The following is a 26,930-nucleotide window of genomic DNA, read 5'->3' as shown; positions in this document are numbered from 1 at the left end:
TCTTTTGTTACCAGGCATCTCTTGGGACACGTATCCCTTTGACAGTCTTTCAGTGATGGCCCGATATTTGCTAGTGAGATGCCCAAAGAGGCAACTGGCTGAAGAAACAAGGTCAGGTCAAATGGAGCTGGGCCTCCCTGGGCTACAGAAAAACCAACCACTTGGTGTGATCTGAGGAGGAGGCTCTCTCAGGCCGTGTTCCCAGGCTTACCTGATCCAGCTGCAAAGGAGGAGGAACTGAAAGCATCTGCCTGTGTGGTCGATGGAGCTGCCTGGAAGCCTGGAATCAAGTTCTCTGTGGAGCTGCTAAGCTTCTCTGGAGGTTTACCTGAAATTCCAGAATGTCGGGTTACGCTCGATGGTAGATTGCGCCCCTTTGGAAGGGGATCTCTTGGCACTATGTAAACAGCTTTAAAATCCCATGGCAGAACATTATTTTCACACTTCCACCTTGCAAGCCATCTTTCCCGGATGAAACAAAGTAACTCAATCTGCATGCAGCAGGTCTGCAGGCAGCTGTGGAGCAGATAGACGGTGGTAGACTCGGAGAGGGAAGAGGGCCTAAAATATTAGCCCGGGGCCTGGTGTGGGGGCAGCTGTGGTCAAGACTTTGCTAATATAAAGCCAAGCTAAGCTGTGAGCAAGAAGCAGGCCCTGCTCACAGAACCTGGCACAAACAGGACTAACAAGCACCTTGTTAAAAAACAGGTTGGTACCTCCACATTCTCTACAGGTAACAGGGACAGACTGACCCAGGTTCAGGAGAGGGTCTGAAACGACAGGCTGATGAATAGAAACGTACACGGTGGTTCGATCAAAACAAAGGAAGGGATGGTATCTAGGTAACATCAGGGAGTAGCAACCTGATATGTCAGGAGTGATGTGTAACGTGTTTGTACCTATGTATAAAATGTACCTAAGGGGCTGTCCTTGTTCATTCTAGGGGGCAATGGAGAACCCTGCCGTTAACTGATCCAGTGGTTCAGTGTAGTCTGCTGACAACTATTACGGCGTTTCATTTAAGCATAAACCTGGCTGGATGGCTTCAATCCAGATCTGATTTTGGGGTATTTGGGGCTCTCTCAAAGTCTGCAGAGCCAGTACAACACACAGGGGGTGCATGCACACGCAGCCAAATGGTTCTCATCACTAGCCGGAGCAAGATACTTGTCAGGACGCCACACTGGTGACTTCTGACCACAAGACTCATCAGGGCCAGAGAACAATTTTACACCTTGAGCCATCTCTGTGACCTCATTGAAAGGAAGGCACTATCAGAGACAGACAAACACTGCCCTTGCCCAGGATGTCACAAGCCCAGTGAAAGTGAGACACAAAGCTGCCAGCTGAAGAAGAGAATAGTTTGGGGGGGGGGGGGGGAGGATTTGGTAGCAGCCTTCAACTACCTGAAGGGGGGTTCCAAAGAGGCTGTTCTCAGTGGTGGCAGAACAAGGAGCAATGGTCTCAAGTTGCAGTGGGGGAGGTCAAGGTTGGACATAAGGAAAAACCATTTCCCTAGGCGGGTGGGGAAGCGCTGGGCTGGGTTCCCCAGGGAGGGGGTGGAATCTCCATCCCTCGAGGTTTCTAAGTCCCAGCTTGACAAAGCCCTGGCTGGGTTGATTGAGTTGGGTTGGTCCTGCTTTGGGCAGGGGGCTGGACTCGATGACTCCTGAGGTCTCTGCCAGCCCTGGGATTCTAGGATGTATAAGATGTTAAGCAAGTCAGTTCTGCAAGTTCCCACCAGGACTCTGTAGCTACTGTCATGTTCCACCGTGATGCCAGTCCCGTTTCCCAGGTGCAGGAGGGACCTCCGCCAGCACCTAGCTAACGCGCTCGGTAAACTCACCGTCGCTCAGTTTTGCGAAGTCCTTGTTCAGCAGCTCCTCCGCCGTGAGTTTCGAGAAGTTATCGTCATCGAAGGGGTTCCATGTGGAGACATCCGGTGGGTTGTAGACATTTTGCTGTGAGGTCCTGGGGGAGCCAGAGGGTGTTGTGGAAGCAGACCTGAAAGCACCCCCCCAACCAAAGACATGAACATTAGTAACCAGGTAAGTCAATCAGATGACGTGGTTGCTTGAGATGGTGGGGGAAGGGCTCAGCAGCCCTGAGGCTCACTTCCAGTTTATGTCTTATGTTATTATAGGAGCCAAGAAGGGATTTTTTGCCCCTGGTGTATTCTGGGAAATTTATCTCTTGTGAGTGAAGGATCAGGGTGGGCCATTGTGTGGGGTGGCTTGGTCTCTGCGGTGGCATTTGGTCTCTCAGGAGATGGCTGGCTGGTTCTTCCTCACATGCTCGGGGTCTCAATGGATCATCTCTGGAGACCTACCAAATTCACTAGGCATTCTGGTCAGTTTCATGGCCAGTGGTTTTTCAAGTTGGTCAGTTTCACAATTTTCCATGATTCCATCCCTAATTTCACAGTGTTCTAAATGGGGGTCCCTGCCTCCAAATGGGATCATGTGCAGGGAGCAAGGGGGGGGGGGGAAGTCTGCAAAGTTGTCATGGGGAGGGAGGTCACTTCTGTACAGCCTTCAGGACAAGGCTAGAGCAGGTCCTGGAGATAACCAATTTTTGGGCCCCTCAGAAAACGGGTGTCTCCAGCCCTAGGAAAAAACCCCAAGTCAGTAGCCCTTGCTACCCAGTCACCTCGATCCCTGGCAGGAGCCCTGGCAATAGGACCTGCAAGCCTCAAGCCTGATATTAACTCCTGGGGGAAGCAGCCCTGCGCTCCAATTCCAGAGCCACACAGAAGCTGCAGAGGGAGGCCAGAACCCAACTTGTCCCAGCTATAGCCACCGGGAGCACAAGTTACAGCCCCGGCTAGAACTGCTGGGGGGGAGGATGCCCAAAGCGGAAGCAGGAGCCCTAGGGTGTGTGTATGGAGGGGAGGGGGGCAGAAGACGGGAGCCCAGATCTCTCCAGGCTTCTCCAGAGCAGAAGTGCGGTGGTACCACCCTCATTCTTGCAAGACCTCTCAAAGCGGGTCTGGTACCCCCACCGAGAGTGGCTGGGGAGGGTGAAGAGAACTGCTGTCCCTCCCCAGCCTGGCCAGCCCAGCGGCTGGGAAGCCCAGGCTCCTAGCAGCACAGGGTGATCAGATTTCACAGTCTGTGACTTTTTCATGGCTATGAAACTGGTAGGGCCCTCATTATCACATACTGTTGGGAAGGAAAATCTCCTCTTCCCCGCCAGGTCCAATGGTAGTGATCTTAGGAGTCTCTGGATTTCTTCTGCTGTGTCTGGGGCGGCTCACTGCCAGGATCCCCTGGGTATGTCTCCTTCCATTCCTTCCCTGCCACTGAGGGCCTCATGGAAGGGGGCACCTCGATCCTCCCTATTCTCTTCCTGTGGCACGGCCCAGCCTAATCTCATTGGTCTCATTTCCACCGCTGGGCGGCATTGGTGGCACATACACAGCTCTATTTAGAGCTCAGCGATGCTGCGCCCGAGTCCTGGCCTGTCCCTGGAGTGCCTGATGCACTTCTTGCACGGGGGCACAAACCGAGATGCACAAGGGCCTTAGAGCAGCTGGGGCAATGGCTTTCAAACGGTGGGGTGGAAGAGTCAGGGGGCAGGCAGTGTCCGTGTACTTGACATTTCCAAGTGTGGGTAACGTAATGTAACTACAGCTGCGTTATGGTCTTGGTTCAGTTTGTAAGCAGGCGACCCTGCACGTGGCTGTTTGGCTCTGGTTGGGGGAGGAGCGCAACCCAAATCGTAACTCAAGAGGGGCGCTCTCAAGGAGTTTGCCACCTGCTGAGTTAGGGAACCTGTGGAAAGGCCGCCCTGCCCCGTGCCATGAAGAGCTGTATGGAATATGCCGGGCGGCAGCCTCCCGACTTTATGGGTTTGATAGTGTGGGTGAAATGGCACGGACTCTTTGGGGAACGCTTCGCTGCACCTGCCAGGCTCAGAATACGGGCCAGAGGATTGCTGGGGTCCCGGGCGAAGCAGGATCCAAGGGCTACTGAGGCACCTTCTTGCCCACCGGGTAGTCCAGTGGGTGGGGACTCAGTTTGCTTGGCATGTTGGGAGAGGAAACACAGTTGGGAGTTCCCCCCGCCCTGAGCAAGGACGCTGCTTTGGAGTGAGGGGGAGGCTTTCGAGCCTGGTGGGTACCAAGATGAGGTGGGCTGACTTAAGGGTATTCCCCTCAAGAGCAGGGCACAAACAGCTTCTCCACCCCCCGTACCCGTCAGAGCCACCGGCCACCTACTTGGACTTGTTGAGACTGGCCTCGGCAGCGGCCGCCTGCAGGAGCTGGGTGGACTTGCTGGCCGGGACCCCGAACACAGCGCTGTGCGTCACGTCGCTCAGAATCCTCCTGTGCCCTGCGCGCTGCGTCTTGGGGGAGGACGGAGGCGTGAGGGAGCCCAGCTTTTGGCCCTGGATAGCGGACGGTGGCGTAGTTTGAGGCTTTTGCTGTTGCCGTATCGGAGCCTGCTTCTGGAAGGAAGCAAACGTCAAAGCTACTGGCGCATGTGAGAGTCCCCCTGGGCCCTGGCCTCACACAGCCTAAAGGAGCAGGGCAAAACCGAACGAGCCTCAACAATGAGTATTAGGGTCCCATTGAGACGTAATCCCAGCGACACCGCTCTCCTTCACCGGTACAGCTCTGGGAAGGAACGTGTCCCTAACAGAGAAATGGCAACCGCCACCCCCCTGGGCGCCATGGTTCACAACCTGGGCAAGAAAGATCACATTGGAGAGGCCACGTCGGGTGGGCACATGGGTTGAAGTTACAGCGGGACAGGGCTAAGGAGCAAAATATCGGTGAGTGCGAGCTGTTTAACAGGGGTTGGATTTCCAGGGATTGCCACAGAAACCTTTTATCTAATGGTTTCTTCACAACTCAGGGTACAAACGTATCCCGGTGATCGTTTGATTTGGACTGGTGTCCAATGAGTACAGAACCCAGAACCTCCAGCGCCAAAGCGCAGAGCCCAGCCCTTGAGCTAAAAGAACGACTCCATTAGGGGGACATGGGACCCAGCTGGCACGGCAAACCTATCCAGGGCTGTGGGAACCAGAGCTATTAACCATTAGTGACCAAGGCGGGCTGCAGAGGGGAGCAGTGTAACTCAGTATGAACAGCACATGGAGGTCATACTGCCGGTCTTGAGACACAATTGACCCCTCCTGCTCCAATTTTGTAGCCCTTGAACAAGAAGTTCAAAATGTTTCACAAAAGGAGGGACGTGCTCAGAAAGTGAAACTAATGTGAGCTCGTTATGCCCCCCCCCCACCACTAAAACGATTCCGGTGTGAAAAAAAAAAAAATCACAGGGTTTGTCACCACTTGGTTTCTAGTCAGCCTGCTAAGTGTGACTTCGCAATCTGGCTAGCACTTAATGCTGATTTTAAAAGGTAAAAGCAGGGGGAAGAGACGAGCAGTCTGTCTATGGTACTGCCACAGCGTTCTGCCTCTGCTCCAGTAAGCGGCAGCAGTTTGGTCCATCTTGAGCCAGGAAAGAGACACTTCCCAGTGTCCTTCAGACCACCACCACCAAAACCACAACCCCAGCCGGGTGTCCAGTGGCTGCAGGGTCACATGCTCAGAATGGCAGGGGAGGCGATCAAGAGCTCTTCTTTTCACCGGCTGCATTTTAAGCCTCACATTGCGCTGCAGGAAGCAGGGAGTTGGTCTTGAGCACGTCCCATGCACCCACCATGTGGCGTTCTATGTAGGTCACAGTACAACATGGTGTTCGGGCAGGGAAGGGTTGTACCGGGATCTCCGCAGGAACGCAGAGGGCTCAGCATGTCAATGAAGTTTCGCAACATGGAAAGGTTTTGACAGGGCTAAGCCGAGCGTTCTCTCCTGAGAGCCTGCCACAGAGAGATGCCGCCTCACGACGCCTTTTTAAAATGAGACCATCAATGCTCTTCCTGGTTGCTGCAGGAATGGGAAGGGCTCTGCACAGGTTACTCTTCAGGGAAGATGGAGGGGGGGGATTTTCACACTGGGTTGTTTTATTCCCGTTAAGAAGATTTTCATGTAATTGACGTGTGTGAAGGGTCTCCAGGTACCTTCACAAAGGCTCTTTAAATAAGTCTCAGGAATTTTCTCCTGGAAGCGGGGTGGGGTCATTCACAGATTCCAGGCCAGAAGGGACCCCGGTGGGGTCATTCACAGATTCCAGGCCAGAAGGGACCCCGGTGACCATCTGCCAGGACCTCCTGTGTCACACAAGTCGCAGGAACTTCCCCAAATAATCCCTAGAGCAGACTTCAACAAAAATAATCCCAACCTCGATTTAAAAGTTGCCAGTGGTGGGGAATCCACCAGGTCCCCGGGTGGGGGAGCAAACAGCCATGCTGGACCCCGGGGCAAAGTGGGTGGGGCTGCATCGGCACTCCTGGAAGGGGCGGGGGGGGGCCGGGGCAGTGAGCCCCCAGTGCACCGCACCACCCCTGCTAGCCCTTACAGCCACCTGGAGTGTGTGTCATGGGGCTCTGGCATCAGGGTTAGGGCTCCGAGGGCTGCCAGAATTGCTGGGCCCTGGGGCAACTGCCCCCTTTGTCTGCCCCCCCCCCCAAATCAGTGGGCCTGATTCTGGGTAAGTTGTTCCCATGACTCAGAATGGGAAAATGGAGCTTTATTTGCAGCCTGAATTTGTTCAACTTCAAGCCATTGGGTCGTGTTGTACCTTTCAATGGTCAAACTTCCCAGTGACTTTGGATCAGACCCATTCCGGCGTCTCAGAGCTAATACGCCTTGCCCAGGATCACCTAGCGACTGTAGGAACCCAAGGTCTGCGACTCCCTCCCCTGCTCACCAGCTACAGAGGAATATTCCACACAACAGGTAACAGAGACCGATAAGACACCGTCGGAAATAAACTTTTATCTGGATCCGCATCCCTATTCGCAACGATGAGCTGCAGATAAACGTATCCACATCTGCAGGGGCCCACGGACATCAGCAAATTTGCAGGGTTCTACATACAAAATGTGCATTTGCATCCACATCTGCAAAAGAGAGCTGTGGATGCAGATACCTGCAGGATATCTGTGGATTTGCAGGGCTCTAGTCATAAAAGGGGTGGAAAAAATAATAATAATAATAATAATTCTCCCCTGCCCCAGCCTTTAGGCACATACGTCATTCTGCCAAATGCCTTGGCCAAATTACTCCTGGTGCTCCTGGAAGAGGCAGGCTGGGGCAGCTAGTACTCAACCTAGGGCAGCTTTGCTCCTGCAGCTTCATAGGGACTAGGCCCAGGAAGAGTTCTAAGCAAGCCAAGCAGGGGCTGCCTCTTAATTTAGAAGCAAATATTCTGTAGCTGAAGAGATTTGCACAATGCCCCCTTCCTTTGCATGGGTACAGGATACAGTGCAAAAACCGAGCGCAAGCCCTTGTCATGCACAAATGAAACTGAAGTGAAGGGCCCCCCACTTACCAAGAGAAACAAGCATGAATCGGCTCTGGAAGCAATGAAGGACTGTCACTTCCTTTCCTCTGCAACTGCAGAGGATTTTGGTAGCGGGGACTCGTGCTCTCTGGCACATCTCCCCTGTCTAATGCAGCGGACAGTCATCCGCTCTGCTGCTGCAAGTCGAATTGATTTGGACACATGCTCAGATGATTAATAGCAGATTTCTTTTTTGTACAACGTGTTGTAAAAATCCTCTTTACGACAGAGCAGGAAAAACCCAGCCCACCACAATCAAGGCAGAGTGGAAGGCTGCTCTTTTTGTACCCGCTTTTTCCTACCGGGGTCAAGAAAACTTGGGTCAGGATTCTTGGACCCTGATTTCGGTTGGCAGATGCCCAAGTTGACGGCCTGAGTTATCTAGGTGGTCGGACTGGACCACGATGGTCCCTTCCTGCCCTGCAATCTAGCAATGTCCACAATGGCTTTGAGGGACTGATTTTCAGGGCACCCGCCATCTAGCGAAAAACACGACCCAAACCCCTGCGCCCCAGTCGCCTAACGCACTGCTTCGGGCACTCAACATTTCTAGTCACTCTGGACAATCTTTGCCCAGGACACTAATGCTGGCACACAGAGTCGGGGACAATACTACTGAATCTGGTCAGCCCGTTGCAGGAGAGGACACGCCACTCTTATGCCATTGGTTAGCATTTCTTCTGCACCAGCGTTTCAAGAGGAGGTTGCAGGCTCCTACATCGGGCACATTCTACCAGATTTTCAGAGTCTGGAGTTCTGGGCTCTACTCCAGTCTTAGACGAGATGGCCACACCACACAGAGCTGCAATGGCCGTTTCCTCACACACTCCTGCGAGGCAGGGCCGTGCTATTATCTCCATGTCACAGAGGGAGAGCCGAGGCACGGAGAGTTAAGTGACTTGCTGAAGTCACAGAGTCTGTGGCACAGCAAGGGGCTGAGCTCCGGTTTCCCATGTCCGAGGGCAGTGCTCTAACCACTGGACCATTCTTCCTCCCTGACTTGCTGTATCCATCTGTGTGCCTCGGTTCCTCCCCCTGCATCTGACACATCACTGCAATGTTTCCCTCATGCAGGACTGAGCAGCTCTGCCATGTGCCTTCAGGGACCCCTTTGGAGGTGAAATATATTCTGTAGCAAGGAGGAGAGTAACTTTTCCTCTCTCCTCTCACTTCAGCCTGCCCTGCTCTGCTACAGAAGGCCAAACTCCAGTAGACAGCATAGCAAGAGGGAGTTTCTGCAGAGAGCCCAGACAAGAGCAGACTCTTGGAAAGCACCGGGGGAGCAGGAAAAATGGCTGACAGGAAAAGCTTGGCCCCAAACACTGGAGGCCCCCCTGAGTCTCCCTTACTCCCAGGCCGTGTCCCGCACACAACTAGCCGGGCAGGCTGCGAGCTCGGTTTGTGCCTGGGACGTTTGTGCGCACTGATCCCGCCCATGCTGTCCAGCCCCTCCCTGCAGCTTTCAAGGCCTTGCTAGTTCTTACCACTTGCTCCTGCGCAGCTGCTGGTTGGACTGCAGCCTGCGGCTTTGACTGAACTGCCGCCACCGCGGTCTTCTGCTGGGCGCCCAAGTGCTGCTGCTGCTGGTAATAGCTCTGCATGAGCGGCTGCTGCGCCGGCGCTCCCTGCTGCATCACTGGGAACTGCGGCAGGGCTTGGAACTGCGGCCGGGGCAGACAGAGAGACAGGCAGGGCAATTGGTGAAACACAAGCTGAGAGGCCTGGCAGGCCACCTGCCACAGGCTGCTCAAAAACTGGACGTGGGCCCTGACGCCTAGAAACCTTCTCGGTTCTTTTCCACCTTTGTCAAGCACTGGAAAGGACAAGTCTCCTGTTCGGCCACTTCCCTGGCTCGCTCCGCGGCCCAGCCTTGAGTTAATGCGCCTCCCTGCTCAAGCTGAGCAAAGGCTTCCCCCTCCCAACCATCCGCGGGGCATTGGACTTGTGTGGACGCTGCACAGTCAGGACAGACCTTGGGCTCCCCGTGCTCAGCCTGCCAGTGCCACTGCTGTGCAGGCTTCCAGACACGCTCCAGCCTGACACCTGGGCCCTCTCTACCTAGCAGAGCCTGCCGGGCGGGTGGGGGGGGGGGGGGGGAGATAGACAGCAGCCGGGGGATACCCAGAAGTTCCCTTTTTAGAATCTCCACCTACCTCCTGATCCTCCTCTAAGCAAACCTGCCTTTCCTCAAGCACCAGCCTCCAAGGTTAAATAAACGATTTCTAGTCGTTTTCATTGCAAATCTACAGTATTTCAGCTACACTGGGGGTTACATCAGCTTTTGTGGGCTACCCTGGGAACCTAACTACCATTTATAACATTGCTCCAATGGGAAAATGCGTTCCAAGTTCCAAACAGCCGACTTACAAGCGAACTTTTGGAACACAACCCATTCGTAAGCTGTGGACTTCCTGCATTGGCTTCGCACTCGGGCGAAGTGTGAGGGGGGTTGTGCGATAGACCCAGTATCCCAACGTCAAATGGGGGCCAGTGCAGCAAACCTCCTCTTTTAAACTGGGCCTCACTGCTAAGCAGGTGGAAGGGGAAAAGAGGGATGTGAGTGGTTAACCGGCAAGCATTGCCCTAAACAGGTGGTGATTACCAGTCCTGGTTAACCGGTGGGGACTGCAGCAGCTTCCCACCTGCTGTGGGCAAGTGGCTGCTCCAGCCCCACAGAGGTTGTTTCGGCATCTAGAGCTGTCTCTGTCCATGCGGAGCCAGGAGCTGGTAGCCAGCCCCACAGACTAGCCTGGATCCTTCTTTAGTCAGTTAACCAGTGAACTGTTACATTAACCTAACATTTAATCGGTTAACTGACCAGGCTTTTACATCCCTAGTTCATGCTGGGTATGGCTGCTCAGCAGCTGGTGGGCTTGCAAGGCTCAGGCTGTGGGATTGTTTCAGTGACTCCTGAGGCCAGCCCCACCGTACAGCCACTGCCCCGCCGGCTGCACCCAGCCCCTCTGACCAGGAGGCAGCGAGCAGTGCGAGGGTGGGTCGGAGGACTCTAGAGGAGCCCGGGACAGCGGTGCACCTGGAGAGACCGGCGGTTCCGCTTCAAAGGCCGCTTCTCTCCCGCTGCTGGTTGAGAGACCTCCCCCTGCTCCTCCAGAGTCCTCCAGCCAGCACTTGGCACAGCTCCCCTCCACCTGTGTCTCCTGCCTGCTCCCTGAGGTCAGATCCTCATGACACACATGCAGAATACTCAGCTGTGTAGGGCACCTGAAAGTCTGGGGCACCACTGGGTCTTAGTGCCGTGCCCCTTCCTATTCCTGCTCTCTAGTTCTGCTTGCTTCCGAGAGGCGCTCGTGGCCTTACAAGTGGCAAATCCGGCCTGACCTGTTAGCAGAACCTGGGAAAGAGCCAGTCAAGAGGTACTGCAGACAAGAGGCATTTGCCAACCCCAGGTCCATACTGTCAGTTTGTGTTACTGGGTGAGTCGACAGGACCTTAGTTTAAAATTTGCTTTTAAAAGATTTCGTTTGTGTGTTGCTGAAGATCATAAAATCACAGCTCCAAAAACCATCACGTCCCCCCTGCCATCGTGAAGCCCCGTACATCCTAAGGACAGCCCTGCTGGAGGCTGCAGGGGAGCCGCTGCTTGTGCATGCGGAAGCTTGTAAGTCGGGATTTGTAACTTGGGGAGTGCCTGTTCTGGCTGCTCACATCGGTACTGCAGTGACGCTCCTTGATGCCACAACGGAGGGGACTACCAAGGCCCCTCTATGAGAGTGGAATACAACACACAGCTCGACAGCAAGTAGCAGTAGATCCGTTAACAGCTTCTGACCAGCTATGGAAGTGGGCGACCGAGTGGGTTCCACTGTGGTTTGCTGTGCGTTAGCCACACTGGGCCCAGGACGTTAGAGACAAACGGTGGCTGGGGTAATATTTTTCAGTGGCCCAGCGTCTGCTGGTGAGGGGCAGGCGTTTGAATTTGCCCGGCGCTTCACACAGACCTGAGGAAGAGAGCTTGTCTCTCACCAGCAAAAGCTGGTCCAATACAAGGTGTGACCTCACCTACCTCCTCTCTAGGGCGGCGGGGAGAAGAGACTTTCCCAAAGTGGTGCAATCAGTTGACTGCCGGGGCGTGTTCTTGGACCAGCACAGCAGCATGCAGCGTTTGCTGTTGCTGTGCTGGCACGTCAGGCCAAGGCAGAGCCCTGCCAGTGTGGCCTGAAGGCCATCACAGCATTTTACGGGCAGCATTCCAGCTCCACTAATTCCAAGCAGCCTATTTAAATGCCCTGGCCTGCTGGGGAAGGCTCAGGCCTAGGAGCCAGGAGAGCTAGGTTCTGTTCCCAGCTTGGTCATTGCTGCCACACCCTGGACAGCTCGCTTCTCCTCATCCTGCTTTCTACCCTTTGCCTAGTCAAGCTGTACACTCTGCAGGGCTGTTCCCGCCCGTTACACAGCACAGCCAGAGCTGACGGCCCAAGGAGCTAGCATAACAGAAGAGAGTAAAGAATGCCCCCCGTCCGCCTCCCCCCGCCCCCCCCACACCACGCCACTCTCGCTTTCCTGTGCCTCTGCTGAGCAAGGGCTCGAGACCTTGTCTCCTCTACCTGGGAGCTCCGCGGCCTCGGACGTGCGCTAGGCGTGCTGAGACGCGGCCATGCTTACCTGCTGGGCTTGCATCAGCTGCTGTTGCTGCTGCAGTAGCTGCTGCTTCAGGAAGAGCTGCTGCTGCTGCTGATGCTGCGGTGTGGCCTGTGGCTGAGTAGAAGGGGCTGGCGGCTGGGCGGCTGGGGTCGGCTGAGGAGCAGGCGGCTGCTTGGGCTGGGGCGGAGGCTGTGACGTGGCTTGCGGGGGTGGCGCTTTCGGCTGCTGAACGCCTGCAGGAAGCGAGGGCTGGGAGCCACTCAATGCAGCAGGCCCTGCACCTAAGAGGGGAAAGAGGACGATGGGCCGAGAGATCAGAGTAGACAATTGTCCCCCTGCTCAGCAGAGCTCCAGCACAATGCTTATACTCCCCTTAGGGAAGGGCCCCATAGAGAGGGACCAGCCTGTCAGCCTCTGAGAGCATCCCAGAGGACTGGATAGGGAATTACGCCCCTGGCTACAGAGTTCTTTAGGATGGGTCCCCCCACCCAAAAGATCCATAGGTTCTCAGCTAGACTGTCCAGGTTCTCAGAGCAGGTCGAACTGCACCAATGATTTTCCACAGGAGTTTCCTGTGAAAAATTCCATTTGACAAAAACAATTGAAAAAAAATGTTCAAAACAAATGTGCAAAAAAAAAAAAAAAGCGCCCCCTAAAGTTTAAATTTTTAATCTTATTGTGACTTGAAAACCTTTACCTTTACCATAGGATTTCAATTTTTCCATTAAAAAAAGTCAGAAAAATCAAACCAAAAAACCCCAAACTAGAAAACGCTGCAGAAATATTTCATCCTGATCAAAGTATTTTGGTGGCTGAAAAAACAACAAAAATTCCCCCTCAAAACACTTCAAGGGAAGGAAAAAAAAAGTACCAACTCCCACTCGTTCTGAGCCTGGACTCTTCTGAAGCCTGTTCAGCTTCTGGAAGACCATTGGTTCTGTCTGGGCTCAGTTCTCCCGGCCTTTCCAATAGGAGTGGAGCACGGGATTGAATTTATTTGGCAAATTCCAGGAGCTTTTGACCATGCTGAAGTGCTGCCCTGTGTATTTTCAGGAGGCACCAACACCATGGAAATCACCTCACCTTGTGCTTGGACGGCTGCCTGGGCACTGGGCCTCTTCCTGGGGGTGAGGGCTGGCTGAATAGGCAGAATTCCAGGGTTGGGCTGCGTCTGTCCTGCTTTAGGTCTCTGGCGGGGAGCTATGGAGGTTTCCATTGTAGGAATGGGATCAGTCAGCCTGGATGGGGGGAACCAAACATGGGTAGAAAAAGGTAAGTGGCTTCCAAGTTGGCTGCTTAAATGAAAAGCCATTTCCTGGGCTACTGAACACAATGGACAATGATTCCCAAGGCAGGAAGGTGATGTGGCTACACAGCTCTGGCCGACCTAAGGTAACTGTAGTCAGAGCCATCTAGATCAAAAGCCCATTTAGAGTCCCATTAAGTAATGCTAAAGGACAAAGAACTAAGATTTGCCTGCAAAGTTCAGGCAAACCAAAATATGGCCCAGAGGCCAGTCTCAAGTTTATTCTGTAAAAACATGATTACTTAATACTTCAAGTACTTTTATCAGTATATGGCCAAGTATTTTACCAAGTTCAGAGTCCTCGTTGCCATTTTAAAGGGGAAAGTAACTGAGGCAGACAAATGAAGGGACTTGCCCAAGGCCACCAAGCCAGACAGTGGCAGAGAATACTTCCCAATTCCCAATCTGCTGCTGTATCTGGTTTGTGGAACTCCCTCCATGACAATGCAAAACTGGGGAGAGTAGCACATGGCATTGCTCCAACTGATGCCAACAGCGCTTAAGTAGCAAGTGAATAATGGATGTGGGAGAGACACTGGAGCAAATATACATGAGTCATTCCTACGCAGCCTACTGCAAGTCATTTGGAAGTTGAAACAAATGCACTTGCAAAATTAATCCAGCACGTTCATTTTGCCTTCTCTTATGATTATTGCTTTTCAGCTTGCTGGACAGCTGGAACTTGTCAAAAGGGCTTAATGCATTCAAATGTTTGACACAACAGACTATTCAAATCTGGACTTTTTATGGATTTCCAGAAGAGCAGATGAAGGGTGTAAGGAATTAGCTTTATGGCAGCTGGCATCCTTCAGCAGAACTGTATAGATTGGCAGTCTAAAAAGTACTCTTAACGAGCTGAGCTGGCCTCTGCCAAAGCATCAGGTACTTGTACTTTTCCTTTCGAGCCAATTTTGCTTTATATTTATCATCCCATAATAATGCAAACCTGCAGGGCATTCCTGTGCCATGCAATGCTCGAGACCTCTTAATGCCCTTCAGTATGTTTGCTCGCTGAGCTAGATTAGAAGTTACTCTTATTACTGAAGCTCAGGTATAAAAATAATATTAAGGGAAACTTCTGGGGCTAATTGGCACTAGGTAGAAGGCATCACAAGTAGCATTCTTTAGATCTGGAGAGGACAGTTATTTACATAAGCTCCATGAATATACTAGTCACTAGGCAGTAAACATCAAAGATGTACTTAGTACCCTGAAAACTGTACAGTCTGCCCTGAGTCACCATGACAACAATATGCTCTGTTGACGGCAGCCTCCAGAGCAGCGATGGGCAACCTAGAGTAGCGAGTGGACCTCGTGAGTGGCCGCCTTCCACTCAGTGGCCGCTAGACTGTTATAACAAAGACAGTCCCCTGGGAGAGGGTCATTTCGCCCACTGAATTTACATACCTCGAATTTGTGGGGATGCTGATTGAACCGTAGCAGCGCTGTGATTGGCTGCAGAGGGAGTGCCCGGCTCTCACAGGCAGTGCTGTGTGCAATGCGCACGCCCCTCATTTCCCGGACCCCGGCTTTAGGTGCGTCACTTGAGTAACACTGGTAGAAAAAACCCTTCATGGACAGAAACCAGGGGAATCTGGCAGCCTGCACTTGGGCAAGGGTAACAAAATGTCTCCCGGGCCACAGACTGCCCATCACTGCTGCCAATCTCGGCTTCCTGTGGCGCCAAGAGAGATGTTTTAGCTCCAGCAGATGCTCTGGGAGAGGTTCTCAGGCCTGTGTTTTGCAGGTCAGACTAGATCACCCTGGGTCCTGTAACACTGCTGTGGTTCCTCTGCATGTTTGTACCCTGGGGGCCTGACCCAAAGCCCACTGAAGTAAGTGGGAGTCTTTCTACTCATGTCAATAGCTCTGGAGAAGGCCCTTAGTAGGCATGCTACCGTGCAGACTAATAAAGCTTTAGCTTATGGCAGAGGTGAGGGGGGCAATAATTTCTGAAGGGGGGCCACTTCCTGAATTTTGGAAGTGGTCGTGGGCTACCCCAATGGGGTGAAGTCTCAAGAGGAAGAGGCGGAGCCTCAGACAGAAGAGGTCTGTCTGTTCCCTCTAGGTGCGGCTCATACCTGTCAGAGGAAGGAGACTTCACCTGCTCCCCCATCTCCAGACCCTGAATGGCCTGGGGGTGGGGAAAACACATGAACTTTGCCCCCCGCTCCCACCCTGCCAGGTTGCACAGCACCTAAAGGGAATTGCCAGCCATTTTGAATATCTGGCGGTTCCCTCGGGTGCCATGCACCCCCGGTGTGAGGGATTGGCAGGGTGGCCACAGCTTGTCGGATCCTATCTTGCCCACCCTAACTTATGGACTTCGAGCTGTTCTATTCAAAGGGTGCTATTGGTTTACAAAACCTAGCAACTGACTCGGATGCAGCACAAGGAAGGAACTCTTTCGTCTTACCATTTGCTGCCTTTTATTTTAATGGGCATTTTACATTTAAATTACAAGTCCCAGGATCACAGTATAAGCCTCCATCTATTTTCTACAGTGAAAGCCAAAAGAGAATACCAGTGGTTTTTAACTAGAAAGAGTTCAAAATCTGAAAAGAGACCGATGAAAAGAGAAATGTGTTAATCATAGAGGCTCTTACCTGGCCTTTGGCTGGCTCTTTTTCGCAGCTGCTTCACTAGCTTTTACTGGGTCTGGGAGCTTAGCAGGGATCTGAGAGTTCTGCAAATCCAAAAACCATTGGGTTTATTACACACGAAGTAGAAATCATGCAGGATCATGGGCCAAATTTGCATAAAAGCCTGAGAAAAGTTATTTAGGATCCTAAATCCCATTAAGTCAAGCTAGCTCATTTTTGGACTTTGAACCAATAAATACATAGACAGGCGATTGACACGACAAATGGGCATTGTAAAGAAAAACAAATATAGATGAGAGATAAGATTTGTATGGAATATTCACATACGTTAACTCTGATGGCAAAACAAGAGAGAGATGGAACCAGAAGCTGACTGGAAAAATTAGGTAAGTCTCCAAACAGTTCTCTTCAGACAACTGCATCAACCCTGTTTTGTACCCCTGAAATATCCCTAATACAGTATAAAGCACCTGTGAATCCGTGTTTTGAATTGGATTCTAATACCGCACTTTAAATAACATCAGATGACTATTAGATTTGCTATATGTTTTAAATGGAATTTGGCTAATCATGAGCCACAAACTCAGCTGCAGTACAGATAACATATGCTATAACAAATCTGCCTGGTAATCAGTTTCACAAGACTGGTCCAGATGCCACGTGCACATACACCTCGTCAGAATTCCCCTAGACAACCTCAGATCAGTAAACTGAGCATGGCAGTAAATAAGTTGTTTGTAGAGCCCTGCCAATCCATGGCTCTCTGCTTTACATCCGTGAGTATCTGCAGCTTGTTTTTGCAGACACGAACGTGGATGCGGATACAAGTTTGTATCCGTGCAGAGCTCTAGTTATTTGCTCAGACTGATTTTACTGTGGGAGCGAGGAGCCAAACCAAACAACCAGCATATGCGTCTATTAATTATAGGCCTGGAAACCCACTGACATAATAGGCTCATTTGCCTAACATTCAGCATCTCCTGCAACCCTATTTTTCACATAAACCACGTATCGTTTGCATACCAGCCCAGCTAAATTTCTACTGCACGTAAATATCATGCAGACACAGTCATGTAATGTTGCTCAAGTATCAGTGAGAAAGAGAGGGCCTACATTTTCAAGAGAAAGTTCTGATTTCGGGAGGACCCTAATCAGCTACTTCCAATGCATCTGATTAATCATTTTCAAAAGTTTCAACCTAAATGTGTGTGTGAGAATCGATGCTAAAGTGTATCTATACTGCCAACTCTCTCACTCCCCTCACACACGCAAATCAACAGGGCTCCAATATCCACACAACAAAGCACAGAAAACAACCCAGCCCTCCTCCTTCCCCTCCCCCCACCACCTCACTTCTTACCCTCCCCCCCGCCACCTCCCAATACTGGTGTAGTGCAATACACAGAAACTGCTCTCATCTCCCCGCTCCAAACACCAGCCCATTGTACTTTATTGCAACATTCGTGGAATCCCATGAGCTGTCCTCTCTCTGGGTTACATCACAGCTACCTGCCTTTGCTTCTCTACCAACATCGAAGTGAACATAAAAGAAGGGCAATTAAACACATTCCCCCCTTCCTAGAGACAGGGTTTCACTCCCTCCTCTGGAGGACACTCAGCCAGAGTGGGTGTTGATTTTTCTTGGGCCCGTACAACCAAACCTCCAGAGATTTATCTTGCCTAGCTCCCTGCATTGTCACATCATTTAAAATGCTGTCAAATCCCATCACTGCTTCTGCTGCTGCTTTTAGACATGGTGATGGATGGATGCCACCATGAAGACAGCAAACATTACGTCCTTCCCTGCACTTTGCTAGTGCTCTTCCCCAGAATGCTTTATATCTACCATCTCACTGGATGGGACCTGGTGCTGTAATCCAGTATTACTCACTGGATGGGACCTGGTGCTGGTGCAAGCACAGACTCCTAACTGTCTAGACAAGGAATCTGCTATTTGTATACCCCAAAGGCACAAGCTAAATTGAAGCCATGGGTTTCTCCAGCAGCTGAAGTTAAATGTAGATAGGGAATAATAGTGCAAAGGAACGTCAGATGCAGTCTGGTCCCACTTCCTCTGAAGGGATCTACAGGCTACTTACCTGTACATTCGGGACAGGGCACTCCCTCTTGGTCAACTTGAATGCAAAGTAGGAAACTTGGTAAATATCAGGTCTCTTATCAGGATCTGGTTCAAGCATATACCCTTTATTTAAAAAAAAAAAAAAAAAAAAAAAAAGGATCAGAAGACTTGGGTGCTAAATATTAGAAGATTAATGGATAATCATGGAGCTCATTTAAGGCTTGTCTCCACTATGCAGTGGATCAAAGCTGTTGCGATCAATCCGTCAGCCGTCAATTTATCATGTCTGCTTAGATGCAAGAGATTGATCTCAGAGCACTCTCCTGTCAAATCCAATACTCCGCCAAGACGAGAAGAGTAGCAGCCTCCTGACCTTACCGCATACATGTAAGAAAATCAACTTCAGCGACACTATTTGCACAGCTGAAGTCATGTAGATGAGATGGCGGGGTTAGTGTTGACAAGGCCTTATACCAGATTTGCACATGGTGCAGAAGCCACATCTTCCAGCTCAAGTGTGGATTGCAAGGCAGTGACTTTCTAACACACATCAGGAGACTGTACTTGGTTTGCTGCCGTTATACGTATGTTACCCATACAGACCAAAGGACCAGATCTTGCACTGGACCCGCTGGGATTTTACAGAGTACATGGTCATTTCCCAGGGTATACAAGAAGTTTTTAACTGCAAGGATGGAAGCCCGTTGTACCTCCCACTGAAGTCAATCACAAAGTTATTCACGACATCAATGGCAGCAGGGGCAATAGCAGTTCGTTAACTAAAATATGAAGTTGGTTTACTTTCCTAAGCAAGCCAAGACAAGCACATCCATCCACAAATCACCATTTAAAGTGAGAGTTGGCAGAATTTGTGTGTACACTTAGGCCAAGTTATTTCCCCTATAACACTAGTTTAGTTCTGCAACTGTAAGTAAGGGACACCAATACTTTCTCCCATCCTTTGCTTTGTCTATTTAGATAGAAAGTGGTTTGGAGCAAGGACCAGCTGTGGCTATGTGTATGTACAGCGCCTGGCACAATGGAGCCCTGATCTCAGCTGAGGCTCTTAGTCCCTACAATACCAGAAAGGTTTAGACGTTCCTAATGCTCTACCCAATAGAGAGTAGGGGAAGGACATCTGCACTGACTTTCCCATGCATGGGACCTGGACTTCAAGCACTAACTAAGTTTTACTATCTGCTCAAACCCAGGGCACGTAGAGCTGTGGAGAACTAAGCAGGCTATTTTGAAAACACATCTGAATTTGCAATACTCACTCATGGCTGGCACAACCAAATGCTGTACTGAAAGCAGGCAAGATATTCCTGCTTTGCAGAGAGTAAGGCATTGTACCCTTAATTATGCATTCACTTTAGTCAGTGGGTTATTTATAAACATTTTAGTTCTGTTTCTCAGTTCGCAGAAGATGAAGTCGTATCACTAGTCTAAGCCACTGTGACGCTTTTCAACTCCTTATGCAAAGAGACAGTAATGGAGTTTCTGTAGTGATCTTAAACCAAACGATTGTCTATTTGCCTAGTTTTCCACATGGCTGGACTATGATCATCTACATAGAAATGGTCAAAGTCCTGTACACTCATTTGGCTCATCTGTGCATGTGAATAGATCTTTTTCTTCCAAAAAGAGAGGACACTCTCCAGGTTCTCAGCTCAAACAACTGGGAATGACAAAAGAGGAGAGGGCTTTATTTCTAACATGGAACTATGCAGTGCTACGGAAACGATTATACTCACGTATGAGACAATGCATGTCTTGGGAGTAGCGAGAGTTGTCCGGAATGGTGAAGTTTCCATCACAAATTGCCACTTGACTCTCCCCAAATGGTAATGTGAAGTAACACAATTTGTACAGTAAACAACCAAGTGCCTAGAGAAAGGAGAGAACAGTAGGACGTGTTTAGACAGCAGTAGCCGCCCAGCCACAGCAGCAAAGGAAGGGGGGGGGGGGGGGGGCAATGAATAGAGCACTAATCTAGGACTCTGGAAAACCAAGTTCAATTCCCTCTTCTGTCACAGGCAGGGCCGTCCCTAGGGAGGTGTGGGGCCCAGGGCAACTCCCCCTCGCCTCAGGTCCTGCCCCTGCCCTGCCTCTTCCCACCCCTGCTGTGCCCCCTCTTAACTCCTTCCCCCAAACTCCGCCCTCTCCCTCAGCCGCCTCCCCCAAGCGATGCGACCTGGGAGTTAGAGGATGCCTGGCGCTGGCAGCAGGAGTCCAGGCCCCTGGCTCTCTCCACAGCAGTGGGAATTGGAGCGACCTGGCCCCAGTCTGCTCTACCCCCCCCCTCCCCCGAGCTCAGGGGCCGGCTCGCTCCATTTCCTGAGGCCGCGGTGAAGCAGGAGTTTGGTGGAGGGCAGGTGCACTGAGTGATGGGCGAGTGGTTTCCTGTTCCCTGAATTGGCTGCGGGTACCTGAGACTCCGTGCGAGCCGGCCTGCAGCAGCAGGCTGATCAGACACCTGCAGCCAGTGAGGGCTTGTTGGCCACTCTAAAAGGCTTCCCCTCAGGTAATGGGGAGGAGTGACCCCTCGCGCAGACCCCAGGCCGGACTGCACAGTGGACGAGGACCCATCCTGCTGCTGAAGGCTCCAATGGCAGCTCAGGGAACCCTCTGCAGCCCCAGGAGTGAGCGAGCGGGGCTGGGACAGCGGAGCCCGACCTGGAGCCCTGCAGACCCAAGGTGCAGGCAGGCCTGTAGTCCTGGCTGGGGTCTCTGCTCTGGCCTGTACCACTGGCCCTGCTGCCGCTCCGCTGTCGCCAGGACGAATGAGCAGGGCAGAGCAGCGCCAGCCAGCCAGGACTGCGAGGAGAACACATCCCCAGGCACAAAGAGGTTTCCAGCTGCAGAATGGCTCCTGCCTTCTTGATCACCTGAATGCCCAGTTATGCAAATGCTGTCCATGTCCTCTCCCCTGCTCCCATTATTGGTACAGTCCGGAGCATACTGCGCTGGTATTCCCACACCAGTGGAAAGTTTCTAGTTGTTTGCGCTGCGCTGCGCTGCACTGCACGCACGCGCGCACACAAAAGCTTCAAGGTAATCAAAGTATTTTAGTTAGGTGTCGAGGTCAGGGATGTGAGTCTTGAGTGGGTTTCATACATACCCATATATCTGCTTTTGTAGTAATAAGTTTGCCACTATACAGATTGACCATTTCTGGAGCTCTATAGGAAAGTGTGGTGTACCTACAACAGAAAAGTTTGTTAGTTCATTGAACTCACAGGATCGGGAGTTGGAGAAGGAAATCCAGTCCTTTTATAGGACACTGAATTCCTTCCCTGCTCCCCAACAATTCCAACTTCCCCTTGTTGTAACAGTTCTGCTGAATTTTTAAACCAGCAAAATTATTCCTAATGCCCTTTCTCTGGTAAAATATCAAACCCTTTGGAGTAAAGCTGGTTATAAAGGAAACAAATTAAACTCCCTAAAACTTTCCAGGAAAACAAGAGCTATTGCAAGATCCTTTGAACAGCTCAGAGTTTGCTCACAAAAAATCCAATCCTCTTAAAAACTGGAGTTAGTAACATTCAAAAATTCAGAAGGGTAATTTGTTATTCCACATAAATTGTTTGAGGACCGTGCAAGAGACACGCCACACTCATGAGACTTTGGACAAACGCCAGTCACAGTAAGGAACGCGTAGCTTCTAATAAACAGGCTTCCATGATGGGAGTCCTGCTCAGAGGTGTTGCACACCGGAGGAAAGTTACTTTTGCAAAACAAATGGTAATTGACAAACTGCATTTTTAACTAAGCACCAGCAAGAGGCAGACACCATCTCAAAGCTCCCTAATAACGAGGTTTCATATCAGGGTGGATATTTTGATTTAAGGATGCAGGGGTCTTGCGTGCTATTTCCCGGGATCATGGAAGGGCTAGCTTCTTTTCCAAGCTTAGCAAGAAGTGTACAGCCAGACTAGGAGCACTACAAACCCTAAGTCACACAGCTGTATATACAAGATGCAGGAAGGATGCACCTTTTCATAGGGCTTAGTCATTCACATACAACTCCGAATGTGTGATCTTATAGTCAGGCAGGGTTAGCGTAATCAAAGAGTTTGACACATTTAAAGCCATATGAGCCCTCAGGTTTCCCGTTCTCTTCCTTTTCCCCTCCCACACATCCCCCAACTCAACCCTGACTCTGCTGCAGGATCACCCAACTTTTCTCCCCATTTAAAAGCTTCCTCGGGACCCCACTTTGCAGCCATCCATTTCAAACAGCAGATAAGCACTCGGGAGTCTTTTCAGTGCCCAGTGCTGCACTTTTAAAGGCAGCCACGAGAGGCACTGCTGAACGATTTAGGTCAGGGATTGGTCACATTCATTGCCCAGCAGTGCAGAACAGCTTCCACAATACAGACTGCTGAGTGGCCAGTGTCTGTCCTACAAGGGTTCTGCTCCTCTCAAAGCAATTTCCTGGCTTCCTGGGAGAATTTGTTTCCCTGTCCCCCAGAGCATCCAAGCCATCATGCTAAATCTAGGCACAGTTTAGCACAGGGGTGGGCAATCATTTTTAACCGGGGGCCACTTCAGAAATTTTTGAAGTGGCCTCCCAAAAGGGGCAGGGCCTCAGGCAGAAGTGATGGGACCAGGACACTTCTATGCTTCCCCACTCACACACCCTGATTGGTCTGAGTGGGAGAGCACGTGAAGTCTTTGCTCATGCCCCTCCACCCCCCAGAGAATCACCAGCTGTTCTGAACAGCTGGGGTTCCCTCTAGGCGCCCATGCTCCTGGTGGTAGGAGACAACTCTGCATGTCCGTCCCCCCCATCCCACCCGCAGGTCAATCAGGGTCTGGGGGCGGGGAGAGCACGCAAAGTCTGCCCCTGCCCTGCAAGAGTGTGCTGCGTTTAGAGTCACTTGCCAGCTGAGCAGGGCTTGGGGCGAGGGGAGTGCATGAAGTCTCCTACCACCCTGCCCTGCCCTGCAAGGAGCTTGCGGCGCGTACTTCCCCCAGTCGGTCTGGGAAAGGGGAAAGCGCTAAGTCCCTCACTCCCTGCCCTCCAATGCGCGGCGCTTAGAGTCAATCGCCAGGGCACCATCCCTTGGTTTAGCATCAACCACAGCAGGGCCAACATCAGGGTCATGTTGTGCTTGCTGCTGCATGAGCACAGAGCAAAGAGAGAGGCCCTACCCCAAATAGCTTAGTCTAGTTTAAGACCAGAGACAACAGATGGATACAGAAACTGTTGGGGGAAACAATGCGACAATGCACGATAGACAGCAGCCCCCACACACCAGCACCTAACCGTTGTCATGGTTTTCTGCCTGGTGACAAAGGAGAGTTTTCCGGGGGCTCCGAGGGAGAACAAGGTAGCTGTGTGGAGGTTGAGAAGTGTGAGGGGCAGCAGGAGAACAAGCAAAACAGGGTTTGTTAGAAACTTTAGCAGGTGGCAACGGAGGTTGGCCTCATGGACCAATCAGAGGGGGCATATTGGCTGTAAGTGAAAGACGACAGAGACCGGAGGGCTCATGTACCGACATTAGCAGCAATGGGTAAAAAGAGAGACAGAGGCACGCACTTCTTGATCTCCTCTTCGACTGCATTCACTCCCTCCATCTGGGGGTTCTGGAATTTGTTGGTGGCGCTGCCGAAGTCACACAGGACATAATGGCCACGATCATGTAGCAAGATATTTTCAACCTAGAAGTAATGCACACAATACGCAGCCATTTGTTTGCATTAAATAAGATTTCGCCTCATTTTCTATAGCCCCAGCAATGTGAATATTGTTTTCTTTAGAGTCCCCAGCAGAAGTGATGGATAAGTTTGAAACACAAACACAGTCTTGTAATAAAGAGGGAAAGAACAGCCATAGAAACTGCCAAGACCCCACCACACCTCGGGAGGATTGAGTAAGGTGGAGGGAGAACTCTCATGAATATTGTTAAAACATGGCTTTCCCTACGGATCTCTTTTCATTCGCTCCCCCTGGAAAAAAACCCAACAGATTATCTTGTCTCCATTAAGTCTGTCAATTCTTCTGGACAGCGACTCATTAATAATGTCAAACGCCTAAATATATTCCAATTGCTATCATCTATATTTTCAATAGTGAATTTTAATTTGATGCACCCAACAAGAGATGCCTAAAAGGGGCCTGATTTTCAGGAGGTGCTGAGCACCTGATGTCTGTCTGTAGGAAAGAACGAAAAAAATCACCACGATTTAAGAGGTGACTCAAGTTGTGCCCCCACAAATAACTAGTTATTTAAAACAAAAACACAAAAAAACACAAAAAAACCCCACCTCTTTGCATAGACAAATTCTACATAGAAGAGACGGGGTCTCCAGCACACAAAGACAACATACGGTCTGAGCATACAACACGTGCTTTATACCTACTATCAGACAGTATCAGACAGTGGAAAAGGAATCCAGCCCTCCCGAGCAAGGCCTTCTCCAGAAAATAGCTTGCAGAACTAAGCCCACTAGGTTAAGCCCTGTTCCTCAATTTCCTTCTGGGATCAATGGAGCTAGAAGTTGAAGATTGTCACTGAATCTTATCCAGTTGATCTTCATCCAAACAATCAAAAGGCTTAGCCCTTACAGCTGTTTGACAGCCAGATCCATACAACTGGGTATGGAAACACCTAGGACGCACCGGTTGTTTCTCTGGCTACTCCAACTACGTAAACATTGCCAAAAGCACTAGTATTGACTGGCTTGTAATAATTCCTATATAAGTTATTGCCCTCCCGCTCAATATTCACACTTAGCCATTTCCACACAGATGGAGACAGAGTAATACGGAGGGAGAAGCAGGCTAGACTAGTGGTTTGGGCACTAACCTAGGTTTAGGAGAGATCAGTGCAAATCTCCAATCCGCCACAGACTGCGTGACCTTGGGACACTCACTTAGCCTCAGTACCAATGGGGAAGGTAGCACTGCATCATCTCATAGGTGGTTGGGAGGATAAATCTATCAAAGTCCTGGGAGATGCGCAGATTCTATGAGACTGGAGGATGGTGGGATACATAAACTTCATTGCTTTCGATGTCCAAAACAACTGCACAAATATTAGCTAAAAAACCCGTTTTTAAAAAGGGCCTTCCCTTCAGAGAAAATGGAGCACGTTAAGCAACAGAAGACAAAGAAAATAAAGCCTAAAACAATTGCATCTAGGAAAGAAAGTGCTGGCTTGCTTAATTCATGTTGTAACACCCCTCCCTTTCCACTGACATCCGTCTGTCTTGAGTAATGCCCTGTACACAGCTGTTCTACCTAGGAGATCTACAGAGCTAATCCTTTGTGCAGGCAAATATGCTGTAACCATTTCCTCGAGAGCCTCTCCGCTCTAGCTTGTCCAGAAGTCCCACGCTGTTGGGCACCGACACATCTCACAGGGTTCACTATGGTGGCAGCAGGCTCTGAACAGGCTAGTTTCTTCCTAACCCCTCCCAGTAACTTCCAAGGGAAATACAGTGATTCAGGTGAGGAACAAATTTCTGTTTGTGGCGGATAGGCCAACAGACTGGAGGCTGTTTCACCACAGGCAGGAAACGCTTTGTGAGGCTCTCAACAACCAGGGCCAGGCGAGTTCAGATGCTGGGCACTGAACTCTACACGAAATCAATGAGAGCTCAGCGTGCACCAGTCTACAGACACGTACAGCCTGAAATGCAGAAAGACGGGGAAAAGCAATAGGTTGTTTTGGCCCCACTAGCCAAGGGACCGGCCTCTGACTTTGGACCCAGAGACAGCTACTGCTCCCTGCCAACACATTAAGAGGAACATTAATGGAGTGGATGAAGTGGGACAGAGTTTTCATTAACTGGTAAGGGGCATCTATAGCAGCCACATCCCTAAAGACAGTCACAGCTTCAGACCTTGCATGTTGCACTTAACATGGCTTAACATTTTCAAGATTAACTGATTTGGGGTGCTTCCATTTTGGGGTACTTGACCAAGGCATCTTGAAAGAAAATGGGGACTCAGGCCTTCCAACACTATAAGGTATCTTAGGCTAGGCACCCAAAAATGTAGGTGCTTTCCCCCCAAGGAGGGGAGGGGGGGAAAAATCACCGTAGTGACAGCCCCAGGAATCCGTGGATATCCTCTTTATATCCTGCAGATGTGGCTACAGATATCCGCAGCTCATTTTTGCAGTTGCAGATACCAAATTTTGTATCCCATGCAGGACTAACTAATTTAACTGTGGTATTTTATAGCAAAAGAACTTCAGTCTGGCCACAGCGACTGGAAGTTTCAGGAATTTCAGCATACGATGGAGCATCACCAAGGCCAAGACACTGCTTAATATTATAGTCAAGTTCCAACAAATATGCACATCACTAGGCTAAACACAGAAGCCATGAAAAAAATCCTGAGACAAATGTTTATAGGTGATGAGCGGAGGATCTGCGGGGGGAGGAGAAGGGTAGAAATGTGGTGATGGAATACAATCAGATGAACTGCTGTCCAGCAGCGACAGACTGCCTAGTCCCACTGCATCGCAAGTACGACACTCGGAGGATTAGTGTTACTATTAACAACAACAACAAAAGCACAGAAATCCATAAACGTTAGCATGCCAGCAAATATTGGGCTGTGGAATAGTCATGATCTAAGGCCAAGAGAGCCTGCGTTTCAATCATCTGCATTGACCTGAACAGAGTTTTAGGGTCACCTGCTGCATCTCTGCTAGAACAGATGCAAGAGAGCCCCTGGGAATCCAGTCTCCTTTGCCAGATGCAGGAGTAGATAGCCTGATGGGTTTGGACAAAACAGAGACAGCATTGGAGGGAGCACGTGGTTCACCATCACTGGGAGCTTGGAACGGGCCTGTGCTTTAGCAAATGAGTCACGTGGGATGGAGTGGGAGGGGGAGGCTGAATGTAGACAAGTTAGACAAACCATTGCCTGGCCAGGCACTGCGTAGAGCAGCATTTCTCAA

General features: G+C 50.7%; 1 protein-coding gene across 16 annotated transcripts in view; it reads right to left on the bottom strand.

Annotated features, from left to right (window-relative positions):
- AAK1 (AP2 associated kinase 1) overlaps positions 1-26,930 on the bottom strand; it is a 129,166-nt gene that overhangs the window by 40,906 nt on the left and 61,330 nt on the right. For 14 of the 16 annotated variants that reach the window (XM_006119087.5, XM_006119084.5, XM_006119089.5 and 11 more), the window contains exons 6-16: positions 23,555-23,676; positions 21,131-21,212; positions 19,764-19,896; positions 18,029-18,132; positions 15,933-16,012; positions 13,104-13,258; positions 12,042-12,301; positions 8,903-9,079; positions 4,220-4,449; positions 1,847-2,004; positions 212-328 (exon numbers count right to left, since the gene is read on the bottom strand). In XM_006119087.5, coding sequence (XP_006119149.3) covers positions 212-328; positions 1,847-2,004; positions 4,220-4,449; positions 8,903-9,079; positions 12,042-12,301; positions 13,104-13,258; positions 15,933-16,012; positions 18,029-18,132; positions 19,764-19,896; positions 21,131-21,212; positions 23,555-23,676 — 1,618 coding nt within the window. The remainder of the gene's footprint in view (positions 1-211; positions 329-1,846; positions 2,005-4,219; positions 4,450-8,902; positions 9,080-12,041; positions 12,302-13,103; positions 13,259-15,932; positions 16,013-18,028; positions 18,133-19,763; positions 19,897-21,130; positions 21,213-23,554; positions 23,677-26,930) is intronic. The other 2 variants (XM_006119088.5, XM_075910826.2) reach the window with 1 other exon arrangement.

This window comes from Pelodiscus sinensis, chromosome 28, assembly GCF_052426305.1.
Source record: "Pelodiscus sinensis isolate ZL-2025 chromosome 28, ASM5242630v1, whole genome shotgun sequence".
NCBI lineage: Eukaryota > Metazoa > Chordata > Testudines > Trionychidae > Pelodiscus > Pelodiscus sinensis.
This window is presented reverse-complemented; position numbering and strand designations above follow the sequence as displayed.